The 22,402-nt window shown below is 35.6% G+C and overlaps 1 protein-coding gene across 1 annotated transcript in view; it reads left to right on the forward strand.

Moving 5' to 3' along the window:
- Nucleotides 1–14,393, forward strand: part of LOC113417990 (monocarboxylate transporter 2-like) — a 32,564-nt gene extending 18,171 nt beyond the window's left edge. Inside the window, exons 3-5 of the mRNA XM_087954582.1 lie at nt 7,525–7,668; nt 9,629–10,474; nt 13,251–14,393. Of these exons, the coding sequence (XP_087810708.1) occupies nt 7,525–7,668; nt 9,629–10,474; nt 13,251–13,549 (1,289 nt within the window). The 3' untranslated portion in view covers nt 13,550–14,393. The remainder of the gene's footprint in view (nt 1–7,524; nt 7,669–9,628; nt 10,475–13,250) is intronic.
- The last annotated feature ends 8,009 nt before the right edge of the window (nt 14,394–22,402 follow it).

Raw genomic sequence — 22,402 nt, forward strand, 5'->3', positions numbered from 1 at the left:
GTGTCTCATCTTGGTAATTTCTGGTTCATAATTTAATTGCAGCGTAAAAATCAGAAGCCTGTTTTTATTTTCTGTGGGTTTCCCCCCCACACACTCTTTTGTCTGCAGAGAGATGATGCATAAAATATGTAGAAAATAATGGGCAGCATTTGAAAGATTGCCAAAGTTGCATAAATAATTGGTTTCCCCCCACTTGGGTTGGAGACTCAAACAAAATAATTGGTCTAATTTGATCACTGAGATATTTGCTATTAAAATCCTGCATTCGGGTCATCAAGTCAGGCAGACAGTTGCCCTTAATAGATAGAAGGGTCAGTGCAGAGTATTCCAAGCTCCCTATTATAAGGAGCCAGGCATTTGTTTGTTTGACTCCACATAGCAACTAATAATGATTGTTCTCTGGTGGTTTCACTTCTTCCCATTTTTTAAAAGCTGCAGGCCATATTGATAAAACTTTCAGCAGCTGTTGACTGGACCTCCGAGGCCACTTCCTCAGCTCCGAAATGTTTCATGGGAATCTATCAACACAACCATCACTTCCTCAGCAAGGTCAAGACAAGTGAAGAGCAGCTTTATGAGTATACCAGAAGATCCTTGCCAGCTGTTTCTTCTGCTTTCATTCTCACCTTGCTTTCTTAATTAAGAAGCAGACATTTAAACACCTTTTAAAGCCTTTCATAAAAAGTAAGGGGACACTTAGCAGAGATTATACAATGAAGGACAATCCAAAATATAGTCTGAGGGTATCAATTCTCTTTCACAGAGCCATAAGAGTAAGGACATTAATTCTCCCCGAACCCCTCCAAAAAAATCTTAAAGTAGCAATTAAAAATAAAGAATTGCATGGTGCCCTCAAACCAGTTTAGCCTGAAATCATCAGCAGATATTTTAAATATATGCTTTCAGTTGGTATATTATATGTAGAGTTATATATTATAAATAAAAAGTCTGTATAAAGGGCTTTTCTCATGGCTTCAGGAATGCTCCCTCCTCCAGTTCTTTGGGTAGATGAATCCAAATCAGTAGGCTGTTCTGGTTTTTGTTGGTCTGATTATTATCTGCAATCAATTCAGTGTCAAACTATTAGCAACCACATAGATAAATTCTCTCCATGATGAGAGAAATTATCCATAACCTGGTCCTTCAGATATTTTATTTTTTTAAATATAAAATTTAATATTTGCCTTAAGGGTTTTGAAAAAATAAAACCTAGCAGAACTAAAAGAAAGGAAAAGAGAAAATAAGACAAAAAGTGCAAAAAGAAAGAATAAAGAGAAACAGAAAATATTTTCCAATTTCCTTTGAAGCAAATATAATCACAAAATTGCCTTAGTTTTGTAGCAAATGTAACTATAGCTACAAAATTATTTTTTCCTATTATTTATTTTCTTTCTAATAAACATAGCCATGAATCATAATTTCATGAGAAAGCACCAAAACCTGTAAATGAGGATAGATCCTCTCCTTCCCAACCATTACTGTCAGAAAACAATCCTGAAGGATGGAAGTGAACGAAAGCTTGCCTTCCACTGCTAGCCCTCTGTGCTGATCCAGAAGGATATCATAGTGAATAGTACCAAAGAGATGAAGTAGGGTCATTTACCCGCATCTTGCCCATGGCTAGAGGTCACCCAGAAGTATGACCAATACTATTTTCATTGCATATCCAGATCTGAATCCTCATCGAAAAGAATCCAGATAATTTAATGCTCTTCCAGAAGTATGTTGGGAAAACAGGAAAGCATTAGTGGAAAAGAGGAACAGTTACAGGAACCGCTACAGAAAACACTAAGTTATTTCTAGGGTGGACTGAGAAAAAAAAATCTGCATCTTGAGGCTACATCCTCATAAACTAATTGTTTTTATACGGTTAGAAGAGCATGAATAAGCTCAATGAAGTCACAAAGCCAGAACTTTCAGATTTTGTCTATGTTGTTTCTATATAAAAATACATCCACTAAAGGTAAGTGAATATTAAATACTCATAATATCATCTTCCTAACATTTATTAGGTTTTGCTATTATATATTATCACTGCAGATTTCCAAATCACATTTGAGCTTTGAATGAAATTCAAATGGTGTCTTGCATTTCATGTCTCAGTGAGTCTCTGTTTCCTTCTGTTGGAGAGTTTTGCCATTTCTTCCTAATTGACTGATATTCATGGATTTGATGTAAGTCTAATACTGAACTGTTTTTGACACTGGACTTTCTAATTGGATTATCCCTGGACTGAAAACTGACTGATTTTACCTGTGAATGACTTTGGACTGCTTGTTTTGAACTTTGTTTAAACCTTTCTGGAGTAAAAACCTACATTTACTGTACAGTGTATCTGTGTGCTGTGTGTGAATTATTCAAACACTTCTCTCAAATATGTCTCCCTGTATGCGCTCATTCTCCTAACGGGGAATTACCTCAACACTGGTTATGGGCCCAGGCCATACCAGGCTCAGATAACTGAGAGTTAGTGTGAATACACAGTACTGTATACATACAGCTGTTTACTGTTTAATTGTGGGTTACTATCCTGGTAAAGATGGCACAAGTCACTTCAACAAGGCTATCACTGATAACCTGGTTGGATGGAACAAACTATGTTTCCTGGTCTATGAAGTGCAGTCTACTTCTGCGTAAAGAAGGTTTATGGAATGTAGTTCAGAATCCACCGGATGTAAATGCTTGGGATTCAGCTAATGAGGATGATGCCAAGAAGCTTGCTGACTTTAAACAGAACAATGAACGAGCTCTTTGTATAATTGGACTAACACTGAGTGACCAGCAGCTAGTCCATATTTGTGGAGAAGAGTCTGCTGCTACGTGTTGGAAGAATTTGAAGAAGATTTATGTTCGTGACAGTGTAGGTGCACACATACATCTTACACGTAAACTGTTTAGAGCACGTCTTCTGAAAGGTGGAGATATATTAGCTCATTTGAACTTCATGAAAATAACTTTTCAAGAGCTACATGAAAAGGAACTGATATTTTCAGAGCTGCATCAAGTTTACATCATTCTTTCCTCATTGGATGAAAGTTATGATGATTACATATCTTCACTGGAAGTCCTGCCCAGAGATAAACTGACATTGACTGACATAACTGGAAGATTGTTAGAAGAGACAGGATGATGGCTGGATAGAGATCAACTGAGAAAGAAACAACCACAAGAAGAGGATTTGTCTTCAACTGCCTATATGGTTAGGAAATGTTTTTCTTGTGGGGCCAGGGGACATATAGCTAAATTCTGTAAGAAGGGAAAACAACAGAATACTTGTAATCACCAGACGGGCAAGAAGAATGTTAGTTTAGCTATGTCTAGCAATTCAACTCTAAACCATGATTTGTGGGATGCTGATAGTGGAGCATCGCAGTGCATTACTAAAGATAGAAAAAGGTTTATAAAGATGTCCACGAGTAAACAACATGTATCATTGGCAAATGGATGGAAGATTAAAGCATCAGGTCAAGGTACTGCATATTGTTCTTGTATAAATGAACATTTAACTATGTTATATGTACCTAAACTGAAATTTAATTTATTATCATTTTATTATCATTTATTTTAATTTATTATTTATTTATTATTTAATATTAATTTAATTTATTTAAGGGCTTTAGTTAATCTTGGTTAGGTAGTAACCTTTAGGGGAGATAACTGTATAATAGAGAAAGAGGGTAAAAGTGTTACTGCTAATTTAGAGAATAATTTATATGTAATACATGATGACCAGTTGCAGATGGCTAACTCAGTTTATAACAATGTTAAGCCACATGATGAATGTATACATTTACTGCATAGACATCTGGGACACATTAATTTCAAAATGCTCAAACAAACTGTTGAATTGGCAGAGGGAGTAAAATTGAAACCCTCTAGCAAGTATTTAAACTGTAATGCTTGTAGCCAAGAGAAAAGTAAGGTTATTCCAGCAAACAGACTAAATGGGTTTAAGACCAAAGAACCTTTAGAGGTTGTGTTTGCTGACATAATTGGTCCTAAGAAACCTAGTTTAGGGGGTGTCTGTTATATTTTGAGTATTATGGACCATTACTCACGATATGGTTTCTGCTATCTTATGAAAAACAAAACAGAAACATTCCAACATTTCTTTAACTAGCTAAGGTTTGCTGAGAGAAAAATGAAAAGTTACTGATAATGGGACTGAGTTTGTTAACAGAAGATTCCAAACTATGCTGAAATTGGCTGGTGTTCAGCATAAACATTCTGCACCTTACAGACCACAACATAACTCGTTTGTAGAACAAAGAGGGCAAACATTACAAGCCATGGCTCGCACTATGTTATCTGATTCAGGTTTACCTGAAACACTGTGTGGTGAAGCCATAATGTGTAGTAACCATGTTTTAAACAATGTAGTTAATACAACAACTGGAGAATTGCCATTCACTCATTGGCATGGCAGAAAACCAAATTTAAGTTACCTACACACATTTGGAGCTCCAGCCTGGGTGCATATTCCCTCACAAGTAAGACTGAAAGGGCAACATAGAGCTAAGAAGTTATTTTTTGTGGGTTATGAGGCCAACCATAGATCATTTAGATTCTGGGATCAAGGCACAGCTCATGTTTATTGTAGTGCTAATGCAAAATTTCTTGAGCACATTGGGTGGGATAAGCTGGAACAGGAATCCAGCAATGATATTATTGACACCCAAATAGTCCCTAAAGATAAAATAAGTAAACCACAAATAGCCATGAAAGAGGAAGAACAGGAGGAAGTAGGAGAACAAGCACAGGAAGAAAAAGGAGAACAGGAGCAGGTGGCACAGGAAAGTCCACCAGTTAGCCCTGTATTACCAAGACATTCAACCCGTGTAACACGACCACCTGATAGATATCAGGCTAGTGTTGTATGCCAAGTGAATACAGTTCCAAGTAACTATAGTGAACTAAAACTGTATCCTGCTAAGGATCAGGCTGCTTGGCAGAAAGCAATGGATAAGGAACTAGAATCTTTAAAAAAACTGGAGGTATACGAAAACGTTAAGTTACCACCAGGTAAACATGCCATAGGATGTAAATGGATATATAAACTTAAGACAGGTATAGATGGGACTGTTACCCATAAAGCCAGATTAGTAGCACAAGGGTTTAATCAGACAGCAAATGACTATGATGAGGTGTTTGCACCTAGTCTGAAGGCTACTACATTAAGGGCAGCATTAGTGTGGGCAGCTAAGGAGGAATACATTATAAATCATTTGGATGTAGAGACGGCATATCTACATGCACCGTTGCAACACACTATATATTTAAAGAAACCTTTAGGTCTCAAAAATAATAATACAACTGATTGTTGGAGATTGAAAAAGAGTCTTTATGGTTTGAAGCAATCAGGATATGAGTGGAACCAATGTATAGTTAAAGAAATAACTAAGATAGGTTTTGCAGCTGGCACCAAAACTGAACAAGAAGCTACTAAAATAATTTTACTGTTAGAACAGAAATTTAAGATAAAACAGTTAGGAGAAATCAAACAATATCTTGGTTTAAAGATAGATAGAACTAGGGGAGGTTACAAAATCTCACAAGCAGATAAAATTAACCAATTACTAAAAAGTTTTAAAATGGAACTTTGTAAGCCAGCTAAAGCACCAATGAGCCAGGAGTTTAGCTATAGTGATGTTCAAAGTCCTAATTTTTGATAAGAACATTTATCAGTCTTTGATTGGTAGTTTATCTTATCTCAATAATTGGTCAAGGCCAGATATCACATACAGTGTTAATCAATTAGCTAGATTTAACGCTGAGCCAACTGAAAGGCACTGGCAAACTGCTAAACGTGTGTTAAAATATCTGAAACAAACAATGCATTATGCATTGTATTTGGAGCCTAAAGATGAACTGAGTTTAACTGCATATGCTGATGCAAGTTTTGCTACAGACATAAATACACGAAAATCTACATCGAGTACTGTTGCATTATTGGGAAAAGCATTGAGTGGAGGGAGGTCTATTAGACAGAAACATCTAAGTTTGTCAACAATGGAGGCTGAATTCCCATGTTTGTCTTTATTATGTACAGATTTAGTTTTGTATAAGCAACTATTAATTGATATGGGAATTAATGTAACGGATTCTATTGTTGTTTACGAAGATAACCAATCAGCAATACAGATGGCTTCAAATATTGCTGTTAAAACAAGAACGAAACACAGAGATTTAAGATATTTAAATGTGAGACAATGTGTGCAAAGTAAGATGATTAAGCTGGAATACTGTATGTCAGAAAACAATATAGCAGATCATTTTACAAAGGCCCAAGGCTCTATAAAGCATAAGGCTAGCTGTGAGGATTATGGAATTAGAATGTAAGGTTGTATATATTGTCTTACCCAAAAGGGGAGAATGTTAGGAATGTAAGTCACCTAACAGGTATTTGGGTTGGAAATATATAAACCAGGATAGACATTTTAATACTGTATCTTTAAGAGAGTCCTGGAGGTATAATTGGGTGTGGTTTCTCAAATGGCCATAAGATGGAGCCAGAAACCTGGGTTGTCTTAGTCTCAGAAGAGGTCTCATTGAGTCTCTGTTTCCTTCTGTTGGAGAGTTTTGCCGTTTCTTCCTAATTGACTGATATTCATGGATTTGATGTAAGTCTAATACTGAACTGTTTTTGACACTGGACTTTCTAATTGGATTATCCCTGGACTGAAAACTGACTGATTTTACCTGTGAATGACTTTGGACTGCTTGTTTTGAACTTTGCTTAAACCTTTCTGGAAGTAAAAACCTACATTTACTGTACAGTGTATCTGTGTGCTGTGTGTGTATTATTCAAACACTTCTCTCAAATACGTCTCCCTGTATGCACTCATTCTCCTAACGGGGAATTACCTCAACACATTTGAAATAGAAAAACTAAGTGTCATGAATCTATGAAAAATACTGTGTGATTATGGTCTTTCTGCATTTAAGGAAAACAAGTATTTCTCAAATTAAGTTCCCTGTCTCCCTTTCCCTCCCTCCCTCCCTCCCTCTCCCTCTCTCTCTGTCTCTCTCTCTCTTGCTCCCTCTCTCCCTTCCTCCCTCTCTCCACTCTCGTCTCTCCCTCTCTCCTTCTCTTTCCTCCTCTCTTGATATTAGCCACCATCAGATGACACAATCTTCTCTGATCTTACTGTGTTACTGCATACAATGCATCATACGATAATGATACTTACTGTTAAGCAAGCTTTGTTTTCCTGTTTACCTCTGCTCTCCCTTCCAATTTCTTTCCAGATGCCCCTATGTCAGATGTTATCTTCTCTTTTCAAATGCTATGGCTAGTGGTTGGATTAGCCAGCTATATAAACAATTGTTTCAAAAAATGACATTTTTTGACAGACTTTGTACAAGCATCTTTCTTCTACTCAGCTGGGAGACATTCCTACACCTTAATTAATCCTTATTCTGATTCATGAATTTAAGTCTAACCTATCAATGTTTAAAGTATGTCACATTAGAGACATATTTATAAAAATGATTCATTCCCTCCTCCCTCCTTCATGTTTTAAGGTCCCCTTAGCAGTATTTTGGTGAATCGTTTTGGTAGCCGGCCAGTGGTCATATTTGGAGGACTACTATGTGGCGTAGGAATGGTTTCAGCAGCATTCTGCACCAGCATTTTTCAACTATACATTTGTGCTGGATTCATCACAGGTAATTTTCTTGTTTCCTTTTCTATGGCAGTAGCACTTAGACTTATATACCGCTTCACAGTGCTTTACAGCCCTCTCTAAGTGTTTACAGAGTCAGCCTATTGTCCCAAACAATCTGGCTCTTCATTTTACCAACCTTGGAAGGATGGAAGGCTGAGTCAACCTTGAGCTGATCGAACTCCTGGCAGTGAGCTGAATTAGACTGTAATACTGCATTCTAACCACTGGCGCCACCATGGCTCAGTTTACAAAAGTTATATGTCCCGAGAGAAGACTCTAGAGATACCTGGTGGTTTTCATTAATTTATTTTATTTATTTATTTATTGAATTTATATTGCCGCCTATTCTCCCATGGCGACTCAAGGTAGCTTACAAGGTATAAACCACATTTAAAACAGTAAAACTAGTAGAAGTAGAATCAAATAAATTAATATATGTAAAATCACCCCCCACCTCCCACCCCAGCGACAGATCACACGAGCCATTTAATGGGCTCCATCCCGCTCTAGGTTCCCCAGGCAGAACCAGGTCTTCAGTGCCTTCCAGAAGAGAATTAAAGTGGGGGCCATTCTAATCTCTGGGGGAATGATGTTCCAGACACAGGGAGCCACCACGGAGAAGGCCCTTCTTCTGGGTTCCACCAGGTGTATCTCCCTCCGAGATGGGACCCGCAGCATTCCCTGCCTCCCCATTCTGATGGGTCAGATAGATGTAACTGGCAAGAGACAGTCCCTCAGATAACCTGGTCCCAAGCCATGAAGGGCTTTAAAGGTGACAACCAGTACCTTGAATTGCACCTGGAAGCAAATCAGCAGCCAATGCAGCTCCTGAAGGAGAGGTAATACATTTGCACATTTACCTGTGGCCATGGTGCCGCATTATGACCATGGTGTTGTATACCTAGGCATTGCTGTAGTAATATTGAGCTCTTACGATCACATACTGTATTATGCCACTTTGCCAAAAGCCCAAGAGAAGAATCTCCAGAGTCAAACAAGATTCCTTCAAGATTTACTTTGGTGGAGTGGACACTTTGGCATATATGTTCATGGACAGTTTCAGGCGAGTTGTAAGTGGCAGAGAAATCCTTTTTCCAGGAACATATTTTGATGGTTTCAAACATTCCCTTCATCAGTTTGTTCTCCTTATTGGCATGTTATTTTGGGCTCTTCCTAGAAGAGCAGCATAAATGTAAAATAAAAAATAAGCACTGAGTATTCAGTGGCACCAAAGCATAAAGTGTAATCAAGAACGGTCTATTCTCATTTAAAAGAAGTTATAAAACTTATTTAATTTCCTGGCTACCATGTCCTCAAAATCCCCTATGACAATAGTTACTTTTTTTCAGAACAAGTTCAGAAATGTGGTATCAAGAGCAAGAATAGCTGCCAGACCTCTTTATTTCACATGCTGATCATGATTTATAATAGACCCAGAAAATAGATACCATTTCCTTTGTTTTCAAAGCACAGTCATGAACCTTCTCCTATAAAATGTTCATCCGCTTATATGTATTTCTGGCTCTTGTCATGACTTTAAAATAATGCCCTTTTCACAGCAGTTTATTCTTCAAATAGTGCTGTCCAAAATACCACTGCATATAGATTCTTGTTACAGATTTTATTAGCAAACCTATTGTTTACTTCTGAAAAGTTTATTAAAAAATAAATCTTCATATCAGTTTTCACACAGATGAGTTTTAGAAACATCTGACCTGTAAATGGGCCAGTCTTCTAAGGCCTGGTGATACTGAGTGGATTTTTGGGATTTGTAGCTTCAAAACATGTAGACCATTAAATTAAGGAATCTTGCATTAGGGCAAAGTAGATTTAGTAATATGCTCTGGCCACAGAACTGTTTGGAACACGCTTAATTGATCAGTCTCTATGATAACAGAACATGTTGTGTGTTTTTTTAATCTAATGAGGTAACATTCCTCTTTTTTATTCTCTCACTGTAGGACTTGGTCTTGCCCTGAACCTCCAGCCTTCAGTAATCATCATTGGGAAGTATTTCCTGAAAAGACGTCCCATTGCAAATGGACTTGCCATGGCAGGAAGTCCTGTCATGCTTTGCACCCTTGCACCCTTGAACCAGTTCCTTTTTGACACTTTTGGATGGAGGGGGAGCTTTTTTATTCTTGGCGCACTTCTGCTGAACTGCTGCGTAGCTGGAGCCCTCTTCAGACCAATTGGACCAACTTCTGAGAGGCAGAAAAATAAAGAAGCAAAAGGGGCCGTAAGAGAAAAAACTGATGGAGGCATTGCTGAAATAGGGGAGAAGAATATGGAAACAAAGGAAGACAGAGATTGTTGTGAAAACTTCAACAAGTTCCTTGACTTATCGCTTTTTAAGCACAGAGGCTTCCTGATCTATCTGATAGGGAACGTGCTGATGTTTTTAGGATTTTTTGCACCGATTGTCTTTTTGGCTCCTTATGCAAAGCACCGTGGGATTGATGAATATTCAGCAGCTTTTCTCCTTTCCATTCTAGCAATAGTTGACATGATAGCCAGGCCAGCTACTGGGTTCCTTGCAAATAGCAAATGGGTGAGGCCAAGAATTCAGTATTTTTTCAGCTTTTCCATTGCTTTTAATGGTGTTTGCCACCTGCTATGCCCATTGGCAACAAGTTACATGGGCTTAGTCATTTATTCTATCTTTTTTGGCCTGGCCTTTGGTATGGTTTGTGCAATGCTCTTTGAAACTCTCATGGATCTTGTTGGTGCCAGCCGTTTCACAAGTGCTGTAGGATTAGTCACCATAGTGGAATGTTGCACCATATTACTTGGGCCACCTATTGGGGGTAAGAACATTTATAATATTTTCTTTCCATTAGTCTGCTCAACAATAAAAAATCATTACTTTTAATTTCAAGGAAGAAACTTTAGATATTAACGCTTTCCCTCCTACTCTTAAAATCCGATTTCTTGATTCTGCACTGTCCGGATCAATTCCACATTTTGTGAAGTTTTCAAATTTCATTTAAACTAGGTTCATCAGAAGTATGCCTCAAGGAATAAAACTATCACTCAACAAGAAAATTCATTCCCTTGGAATTTTCCATTCATTAAAATGGATGTTGCAGAACTAGATTGTTAAAACTACCCAAAGGCTGCTTAAAAAGTAGTTTAGGTGAACCTTGCTAACTAAATGTTCTGTGTCTTGTAAAACTTCAAATTTCTTTGCTGGCAAGTTAATAGTTAGGTTTTGGATAGAGATTAACATAATATATTCATGTAATTTCTTTTAGTAAATTTATAAATAGGATCTCAGTTGGTTCATTATATTTCTGAACTGCTCAATAGTTAATTATTAATATACAGTTAAACATACAAAATATACAAATAAACAGCAGTCATAAGATAAAACCAGCCTTCATGATAGCTAAGGTATTGGATTAAGACTGCACAGACATAATTCACCATCATGGAAATATGTTTTAAGGACTTCAGCCATGTAAGTCATCCTGGCTTCAAGTCATCCTGGCTTCATGGAGAAAATGTATATATGTATGTATGTATGTATGTATGTATGTATGTATGTATGTATGTATGTATATGGAAGCAGTGTTTCCATATCTGAACTGCAAAAATCCAGATGACCACTCAGTGGCATTAAAATACATGGATAGTTCTAATTATTCATGACCATCTAGCAATCATTCAGTTTTTTACACTTCGTTTATTTTTATTGATTATAGTGAGATGACTTCTATCTCACTGATAACATGACCTGGGTGCCTTTCAAATAAATATGTGAATATTTATAGCAATACTATTCACACGCTGAAGAAATATGTTTAATACATGTTTAGCAATTTCATAAAACATTTGAAATTTTTATCAGAGGATATGAAATGGAAGCAGCCAGGTTAAAGGTAAATGTTTAATTTTCTTAATAAATTATTGGAGATCACTGCTGGTCAACAACATCACTTTAGAACATGGGGCTTCAAACTTGATAACTTTAAGACTTGTGGACTTCAACTTCCAGAATTCCTCCTCCAGTCATGTAAGCTCAGGTATTCTGGGAGTTGAAGTCCACAATTCTTAAAGTTGTCAAGTTTGAAGACCCTTGCTTTTGAATCATGGAATGTTTGAGTTACAGATCAGCTTATCTGATTGACTGGTCATTGCAGGAATCCACTAAATCATCCCTGAAAGTGACCCCTAACTGAAAACTGCCAGCAAGAGAGAATCCACTGCTTAACAGTTTTTATGTGCCCATTTCCTTTTGATTTATTTTAGGATGATTTAGCTAGATTTTAAATCCTTACACAGGTACTAGATATAGGATGTATCTGTTGTTTCTATTCTGGAAGAACAATATTATTGAGTCAAGGAAATTAAAGACCATGTGTGGCAGGTTCAAAATTACTGCAATCTATATTAAATTATTGCTGTTTGCTGTTAAGAAAATAATTGCTCCACAGGATTTAATTTTATTTAACCTGTTGACTGTAGTAGTGGAACTAAAATGGCTTTGGACAAAAAGCTGCAACCTTAAATGCATGTGGTGTAAATAATAGAATCATTGAAACACAGATGTTCAGTGGGTGATGATACTTCAACTCATACCAGATGACCATTAATTGTCAAAAAAGTGAAAAGGAATCTCAGGTTTCAATGGCTTTATAAAAAATATTTATTATTCAATTATCCTTTTTTTTATCTGAGGACTTTGCTTCTTTCTTCCCGTCTTAGAGTGAGAGGTCAGCATGCATGTTTTCTTCAGCATGCAGTTTTAAGAAGCAGATTAGGGCTAATTGCTGAAAACTGTTAATGAGGCTAGAAAGTGCTTTATAATAGTTTGCAGTATGTTGCTCCCTATTTAATAAGTGGCAAATTGATTGGTTCTTTGGCATTTAACAGCCTACTACTGGGTTTTGCTTTAATGGACTAAGTAATTTTTCCTGGTGTGTTTTATGACTTTCTCTTATTCACAAAGGGGGAGGTGGAAAGACTCTTCTACTGTTGAATTTTCCAGTACTCTTCTCATTAAAACTCTCATTGAAATGTATTTTGCAGATCTTAAGGTCATCCTGATTAGCAGAAATTGAGAATAGCTGCAATTAGCCTCTGTTTGATGTTTTTGCAATGCCACCACATTAAAGCATGAATGTAGGCTATGTTGCTCTTTGGTGCAGTATTTTTATCCACCCAAGCTGGCAGCGTCTCATCTTTGTTACAAAATGTGTAGCTTGTTTGATTAGACATTAGAATAATTAAGTACCATACTTTCAATAAATTGTCACCATGATGGTTATTAAATGCACAGTATCTCAAGGACAAGAAAATGGTCAAAGAAAACCATGATTACACATTAATTGGGAGGATGAAATGCATGTACCACAAGTGAAAAAGGTGGCAAAATATTGATTCAAAATTAGCCTAGGATTTGCTGATATTTCTTATTTTAAGCAAAGCCCATCCTTAATTGAGGGATTGAGTAGATACCATTTTCTCTAACCATTTTAGCAATCTAGATTCAAAATTTGCCTGGAATCTGCATAGCCTTATTCTATTTTGATCAATAAGTGTCACTAATAATTAATTAAGATGTCACTTCTCCATCCACAGGTACTCTTATTGATACCTTTGGAGACTACAAATACATGTTCATTAAATGCGGGGCAGTGATGGTCTTGGCTGGGACATTCCTCTTTGTTATGAATTACTACAACTACAGAATGCTTGCAAAAGAAGAGAAGAAAAGGATGAAGGAAGATGGAGAAAAGAAAGATAATGAGGATGCAAGGACAAAAGAGGGTGAAAGAAACGTAAAAGCAGTAGAAAAAATCCAAGATGTTAATGAAACAGCTCTGAAGAAAGAGGAGAATGGACTAAAGAATGGGGCAAACCTTCCAACTGAACCTTAAATCTAATTCAAAGTTTTCTGAATGGAAACTGTTCCTTAAAACAACTAAAAATATACAGGTAGTTCTCAACTTACAACCATTTGTTTAATTACCATTCAGAGTTACGCCACTGAATAAGTGACTTATGAGTGGTTCTTACACATCCCCACAGTCACGTGCTCAGATTTCGGTTGCTTGGCAACCATCACGTATTTACAGTGGTTGCAGCATCTCGGGGCCTTGTGATTGTCACTGGCAACCATTCCTAGGAAGCTTCTGACAAGCAAAGTCAGTGGGGGAAGCCAGATCAAAAGATTAATAACCACATGATTCACTTAAAGAGTGTAATGATTAGCTTAACAAGCATGGCAAAAAAAGGTTGTGAAGTGGGGCATGACTCACTTAACAATCGCCTTGCTTAGAAATGAAAATTTTGGGCTCAATTGCGGTTATAAGTTGAGGACTACCTGTGGTATGAAATCAAATTTTAAAATACTCACATTTTATATGGTTACATAATTATTTAGAGCTGGCTTTACAGTACTGCAAATCTAAGCCTTATCTTGTTTTTACTAAAGAACTGAGAGTATACTTGTCCTAGCTGGTGAAAAAAAAATAGGATAATTTATACTTGATTTTTTGACCTGTACTCCTGTTTCTATTGTAGCAAAAATAGAAAAGTAGAAAAATGTTGTATAATAAAAAGTGCAAGATTTTTTTCCTTTAAAAAAAATGTATAGCAACTCACAGCACTTTTTACACTGTAAGATCCAAGATTTGGTCTTCGACATTCCAATAAAAAAAAGCCATGTCTGCAAAAAGTTTCCATAAGAAGAATCTCAGAGAAGTAAAAAAAATTTTTTTTTTCTTTCCGGGTATTTTTATTTGCTTTGTATTTGAAGGTAATCTGGTACTACATAGAATAAAATAGTGAGATGTGCTTGCTGAAAGAGAACTCACAGAGACATGTCCAGTTGCCTTTTCAGAATATTGATAGGTCCATTGATTTGAACCAACACTCAGAGATCAAAGCCTGCAAGAACTTAATATAATGCACTTATCTAAAAAAAAAGAACAATAATCATACCTAAGCATTAAGTTTACCATTCCATTTTACTTCTGACTTTATCTGGTGGGTTTGGCAAAATTAAAACCCTTCAATAAACCCATCAATCATAGTTGCAAAAATATCAGCGAGATAGTTTAGGAAATAAGCATTTGGGAACTGCAGATTAAAAAAAGGGAAAACCCCAATTTCTCGCTTCTCAAAGGAATGAACCTTATACCTAGCCAAATATGTATGATATGATTCTACTTTGCATCATCAGTCAATACCATTTGCCTGCAAGCAAGAACTGGTAAGACTACAAAATAGTCAAAGTAATAGAAAATGAAGAAGCTAAAGTGCTCTGGGACTTTAGAATGCAAACAGACAAATACCTGCCACATAGCACCCCAGATTTAATTATCGTTGAAAAGAAAGATAAGGAAAAAAAATCTGGATAGTGGACCTGACCATACCTGAACACAGCAGTATAGAAGAAAAAGAACTGGAGAAAATCACAAAATACGAAGACCTGCAAATTGAAGTAGAACGACTGTGACAAAATAAAGCAGTGATAGTACCAATAATAATAGGTGTCTTGGGTACAATCCCAAAAGGTTGGAAGCACCACTTGAACACCATCGGCATTGACAAAATCACCACCAGTCAATTGCAAAAGGCAGCTTGACCCAGAACAGCTTACACACTGTGACAATAGCATTAATATTATTGAGCATCAACACCTGCCAATTCCAGGTTCTTAAGGAGGACATGTTGATAGATGGACAAAAATGCCAAGTTGAGTGTAAACATCTGGCTGACTCTGTCACTAACCATAATAATAGAAGCCGTGGTGGTACAGTGGTCCGAATGCAGTGTTGCAGGCTATCACTGCCAAGAGTTTCATCCTAATGGACTCAAGGTTAACTCAGCCTTCCATCCTTTGGTAAAATGAGGAACCAGATTGTTGGGGGCAATATGCTGACTGTAAACCACTTAGAGAGGGCTGTAAAAGCACTATGGAGCAGTATATGTGCTATTGGTTATACTATAATAATAAGGTATTTGTTGTAAAAGATTTGCTATTTCTAATTTTAAAAGGACATATTTGGATAACTGCTAACCTAAAAGTTCCAAGTGATTCTTTGTCCTAATAAGATATTTTGCACAGCTGTTTCTCAAGACAGCTAACCATCAATCCTTGAGCTGACTGGAAAACAACGGTGGTATAAATTGTGTGACCGCCGCTGCAGATCTCTCTTCTGCTACAACCAAGTCAGTGGATAGTTCTTACCAATTTATTGTAAGGCATTTTAAAGAAAGAGATTAGTTGATTTTTCTGGCATCTTTTTCTTCCTAACAATAGTCACCTGCTAGTGGAGATGAAACTACCAATCACTCTTTTTTTTTTGAAAACAATTTTATTGATTTTTTTAAAAACAAACAAAACAAACAAAATATAAAAGCATCAACTCTCTTCCATATATATATATACAGTGTGTCGGTTGGTTCATCAGTTTTGTGCATTCATTTCGTAGTCTCAATTACAGTTATATTACATAATAACTCATATTGTCAATCCAAACTTATATATCCTAATATCGCTATTAAAAAATCATTTGACTATGATTTTATTCATTCATACTTTATGAGATAACTATACTTTAAATGGTTTATTCTATAACAAATCATATAATCATACCAAATCTATCCTAAAAACACTTTATAGATATGATGTCAAATAACAAAAGAGAAAGAAAAAACAAAGATATTCCTTGTTGTCTAACATTCTAAATATTCTATTATTGTATTTTGTCATCCAACCATTGATAGAAAAGGTCCCAAATTTCATAAAATTGTTTATCCTCTTGCTCTCTAATTTCAAATGTCAATCTACTCATCTCAGCACATTCCAATATTTTCTTAATAATTTCTTCCTGCGGTGGTATTTTCTCATTCTTCCAATTTTTAGCAAATACAATCCTAGCCGCTGTTAATACATTTACAATCAGATATTTCAAGTCTTTACTGTATGTATCTGGTAAGATTCCCAATAAAAAAAACTCCGGTTTCAAATCTATGCGTTTCTTTGTCATTTTTTCCAACCACATGCGAATTTTAGTCCAATATTTTCTAGCATCCTCACAAGTCCACCACATATGGTAATATGAGCCAGGTGACATTTCCAGCATTTTTCAGATTTATTCTTGAACATTCTTGCTATCCTCGTCGGGGGAAAGTGCCACCTGTAAAACATCTTATACAAATTTTCTTTATAAGCTGTTGACATTGTCATTTTATAATTTTGTGACCATAATTTTTGCCATTTCTCTAAATCAATCCCATATCCAGAATTCTTCCCCCAAACAATCATAGTTTCTTTAACTTGTTCTTCCTCTAGCTTAATTCCCAGTAAATAACCATATAATTTTTTAATCACCTTCTCATCAGTACCTGTCAAGATCTTATCTAGATCAGTCTGTTTATCATAAAATCCCTCTGTTTTAGAATCTTCATCATACCTTGAATGTATTTGCGCATATGAAAACCAATTCATCTTTATACCTTGTTCCTCTAAATTTTGTATCGATTTAAGTTCACCCTTTTCATCCAATAGTTCCCCATATCTAACTGTTTGTTCCTTCTTATAAATTATAGGATAGGAAAATGCTTCAATAGTCGATAACCAAACTGGAATTTTCAAATAACATTGTCTTTTTATCTTCTCCCAGTTTAACCATAAAGACTCCCGTATATAATGTCTTCTAAAATAACCCTGTGTTTTAGTTCCCTTATACCATAAAAAAGCGTGCCAACCCAACAGCAAATCATGACCTTCTAGTGTCAACAATCTAGTCTTTCTTAATGTTATCCATTCCTTGACCCACATCAAATTTGCAGCTTGGTAGTACAATTCCCAATTAGGCAGGCCAAAACCTCCTCTAATTCTAGCATCTTGCAAAAGCTTTAGCTTTATTCTCGCTTTCTTACCTTGCCATATATACTTCAGCATAATTTTATTTAAGTCTTCAAAATAGTCTTTTCCGAGTCTAATTGATATTGTTTGAAACAAAAATAAGATTCTGGGTAAAATATTCATCTTGATTGTTGAATTCTCCCTATTAATGACAATTGTAAATTTTCCCATTTCTTCAAATCTAAAGCTATCTGTTGTTTAAGTTTAATATAATTATTCTCTTTTAATGTACTACATCTTGATGTCAAGTATATCCCCAGATACTTGACCTTATTCGTGACTTGGATTTTCAACAGGTCTGCCAGTTCTTCTTTTTGTCTTAGTAGCATGTTCTTTGTCAAGATCTTTGTTTTGTCTTTATTTATTTTCAAACCAGCCACCTCACCATATATCTCTATCTTTTCCAATAACTTTGGAGCTGTTTCTAAAGGATCTTCCAAAATAAAGGCTAAGTCATCCGCGAAGGCTTGGAGTTTAAATTCTTCCTTTTTAATTTTCATTCCTTTTATGCTTTTATCATCTCTAATATTTCTATTCAACACTTCCAAAGTCAATACAAATAGCAAAGGAGATAGGGGACATCCTTGTCTTGTGCCTTTTCTTATATTGATAAAGTCTGTAAGTTCTCCCTCCATCATTACCTTTGCTGTCTGCTTATTGTATGTGGCTTCTATTGCTTGAATAAATTTTCTAGCAAAACCCATCTGTTCCAATAGTAATAACATAAATCTCCAGTTCACATTATCAAATGCCTTTTGAGCATCTAAGAATATCAAAGCCATTTGCTTTTCAGGATGTGCCTCATAGTATTCCAAAGTATCCAGGATTACTCTCATATTGTCTCTAATTTGTCTCTTTGGCAGAAATCCATTTTGGTCTGGATGAATGAAATTATTTAAATATTTTTTAAGTCTTTCTGCTAAAATTGAAGCAAAGATTTTATAGTCTGCATTTAATAAAGAAATAGGTCTATAGTTCTTAATTTGCAGTGGATCAGCCTCTTCTTTTGGAATAAGTGTAATATAAGCCTCTGGCCATGTTTTGGGTATCATCTTCTTTGACATAGCTTCATTCATAACTCAATGCTCAATGATTCTTGTAATGTTTTATAGAATTCTGCCGGAAGCCCATCTGGACCTGGTGCTTTCCCATTATTTTGTTTCTTAAGTGCTTCAGTTAATTCCATCATTGTTATATTGCTTTCTAGCATTTCTTCAGTCTCTTTAGATATCTTAGGTAGGTTAGCATTCTGTAGATACTGCTTGACTTTTTCCTCATCAATATTCTCTTGTTTATATAGTTGCCCATAGAAGTCTCGAATAATTTCCTTTTTCTCCTTATTACCATAACAAACTTGGCCTTGGTCATCTATTAACTGCAATATTTTTCTTGATTCTTTCTCCTTTCTCAATTTATATGCTAGCCATCTACCTGGTTTATTTGCATCTTCAAAATAATTCTGTTTAGCATTTCTGATTTTCTGTGCCAGTTCTTCTTTCTCTATTAGTTCCATTTTATGTTTAGTTATGTCCAATTTCAATTTAATATCCTTTTTCTGTGGCATTTTCTGTAATTCTTTTTCAAGTCTTGTATACTCATCTTCCAAGGCTTTAGTGGCTTGCCTTTTCCTAATATTCTTTTTTCTTATATAATCTATTATCAAACCTCTAGCATATGCCTTCATTGTATCCCAAACATTCTGTATTGAAGTATCTTCTTTTTTATTTTCTCTAAAGAAAAAAGCCAATTCTTTCTCCATCCATTGTGTAAAATCTTTTTCCTTTAAGATAGTATTGTTTAATGTCCATCTCGATCTTTTCTTTTGTCCATTCCATTTAATTGTCATTGGGCTATGATCTGCCCAAGTACTTGTTTCAATATTTGTTTCTTGAATATTAGATATTAATTCTGTTGAGATCCAAATCATATCCAATCTGGACCATGATAAATGTCTATTTGAATAGAAAGTGTATTGTTTAGTTTTAACATTTCTTTCTCTCCAAATGTCTTTTAAGGTTAATTCATCTGTCATTTTAAAAAAGGATTTAGGGAGAATCTTTCTATTTTGCTTTGTTGTTGTTGCTATATAGTCCAATTTATTGTCCACAATTCCATTAAAGTCTCCCATCATAATTATATTAACATAGTCCAGTCCAGTTATTTTCATGTGTAGTTTTTTATAGAATTCTTCTTGTTTATCATTCGGAGCATAAATTGCAATCAAGAGTATTTTTATATTGTCCATTATTTCCACCATTAATACTCTTCCATCTTCATCAGTATGAATCAACTTTGCTGGGATAGCCTCTTTAATGTATAGAACCACTCCTCTTTTCTTACATTGAGTCAAAGAAGTAAATATTTTCCCTAATTTTGGCTGTACTAACAATTGTTCATGTTGTTTTTTAATATGTACTTCTTGTAGACAAATTATGTCAAATTTTAATTTCCCTAATTTATGAAAGGTTTTCCTTCTTTTAACAGCCGAATTAAGTCCATTTATATTCATTGTAATCAATTTTTTCTCTTCCATGATTATATTTTATAGTTAGGTTTGGCAGCTCTCGTTGATCTTGGTTCACGTTGTTCTTTGATATCCACCTGTCCACCTACTGCACCTTCTTCTTTTTCAGTCCCCAGTTGTTCCTCTTGAAACTCAATTAATGAGACCTCTTTCTCTGCCTCTTCTTCTCTCCTTCCAAAAAATTCTGCGTAGAAAAGTTCTGCTTTCTCAATTGAATCAATTCTATGTCTCTGTTCTTGCCACGTAAACATTAATCCTTCTGGAATCAGCCATCTATAATTCACCTCCTTTTTCAATAGCATTTTGGTCAGGAATCGATATTCTCTTCTCATCTCTCTCACTCTTCTGGGTATTTGTTTTAAAACCATGATCTCTTTGCCTTTGTATTTCAACGTCTTCTCTCTTACCGCTTGTAATATTTGTGTTTTGATGGATTTTTTGGTAAATCTGATATGGACTTCCCTTGGTAAGTTATTTCTCATCGCATATCTTGTAAAAACTTGGTATACCTCATCTACTCCATCCATCATCTTTTCCTCTGTAATTTCCAAAGCATCCGCCAAAATTTCTATCATTATCGCAGCCAAATTTTGTCCTTTTTCTTCTATATTTTGAAATCTGAGATAGAATTCTGACCTCTCCATCTCCCACCTCAGCATCCCACTTTTATCTTGTTCAACCACTGTTAATCTGCTGTCAATATTTCCAATCTTCTCCTCTCTTTGTTTACCTTCTTCTTCAATTTTTTGGAATTTCTCATCATACTTCACCATCATTTGTTGAATATTTTCCACTTTTTCATCAGTCTTCTCTATTCTTTGTTCAATAGTATCTGATTTTATCTTGAGATCTTGGATTCCTTGCATAATCATCTGTAAAGTCACTTTTTCTTGTTCTTTATCTTGCTTCAACATTGTCTGAATTAAACGTTGTCCTCCAGATGTTGGGGAGGCAGAAGTAGAGGTAGAGACGCCAGAAGGTATGGGTTTCCTGCTCATTTTAGACGATTCAAGACCTTCAAATTCTTTTTAAATTTTAGTCCAGCTGATAGAATAGCCAATTATGATCCAAAATGGAAAAATCCAATAGTAAAAAGCCCAATGGTAAAAAGGAAAAAGAGAAAAAGAAAATTCTTCAGGTTCTTCTAGACCCTAATCCAATTATGAAGTAATCTACAATAAAAAATGAAAAATAGAAAGAAGAAAAAAGCCCAAAGATAATAATAATAAAAAAAAAAGAACGAAAGAGAGGAAAAAAAATTCTTCAGGTTCTTCACACCTTAATCCAGTTAGAAAATCTCAATAATAAAAAAGAAAAGGCAGAATAGTCCAAAAACATGGATGGAAAAAGCAAAAAATCCCAGTGGAGAGAAGGAAAATAAAAGAAAAATAAAAAAGAATTCTGAGGCTTTCCCTTTAAAATAAAAAGCAAAAATAAGAATATTACTAAAATTAAAGTTTACAGAGAAGCTGGTAAGGAGGGGTAACACAACTGAAAAAAGATAAGAAAACACACTGCACTTTGTTTAGTTGTCCAAGGCTCTTATTGTGACTCTCTTCTCCACAAGCTTCAAAGCCAAACCTCAAGTGTTAAGGTGTTGATAGAAGTCCAGAAGAACACCTGTAATAATCCCTCTATCTTATCAAATTGAAATGTCCTTGAGAAGGAGTCTTTCACAGTTCTCTCCAATTCAGATAAAATATTTTCAAGCCTCTAGTTGGCAGTGTTACAAAAAAATTTAATTCACTTTCCCCCCGCTGCCAGAAAAACATAGTTTAAGTTGAGAAAAAAGAAAAAAATATTTACATGTATATATATATTTAAAAAAAAATAGCCAAAGGGAGCCTCTAGCCTAAAAAAAAATTAAGAGATCAAAAAGGAGCATAAGAAGTAAATATATATATGAAAGAAAATTCAGTCCGGTTAACTACAAAGTCACGCTAAAGTCCAGTAAAAAAAAAAAGTAAGAGAAAAAAAAACAACCAAGCCTCAATTTGATGTCCCTTTAAAAAACGCCGCTCATACAGTTTTGTCAAAAAATCTCACAGATTTCTTCTCATATTCAGAGTGTCCTTTCAAGTCTCAGCAAATTAGTAAAAAAAAAAAGAAAAGAAAATTCTCACCCAGCCGACACACTTTCACTTTCAGCCTCTTCCTTTCTGGAGCTGTCCCGACTTCAGCAGCTATGGGGGCTGCCTCTCCGCCGCCGGCAAAAGGACTTCTCCCGGATCAACCAGGGACTTTGTGGTGTCCCTGGGATCCACAGAGTATGCCCTTCACGATCACCGTCTCTACGGGACGGTTTAGGTCCGTTGGGACCGACCAGGG

The sequence above is a fragment of the Notechis scutatus genome, chromosome 2 (assembly GCF_049901735.1).
Source record: "Notechis scutatus isolate UNSWTSFEM ecotype Mainland chromosome 2, rNotScu1.2, whole genome shotgun sequence".
Classification (NCBI taxonomy): Eukaryota; Metazoa; Chordata; class Lepidosauria; order Squamata; family Elapidae; genus Notechis; species Notechis scutatus.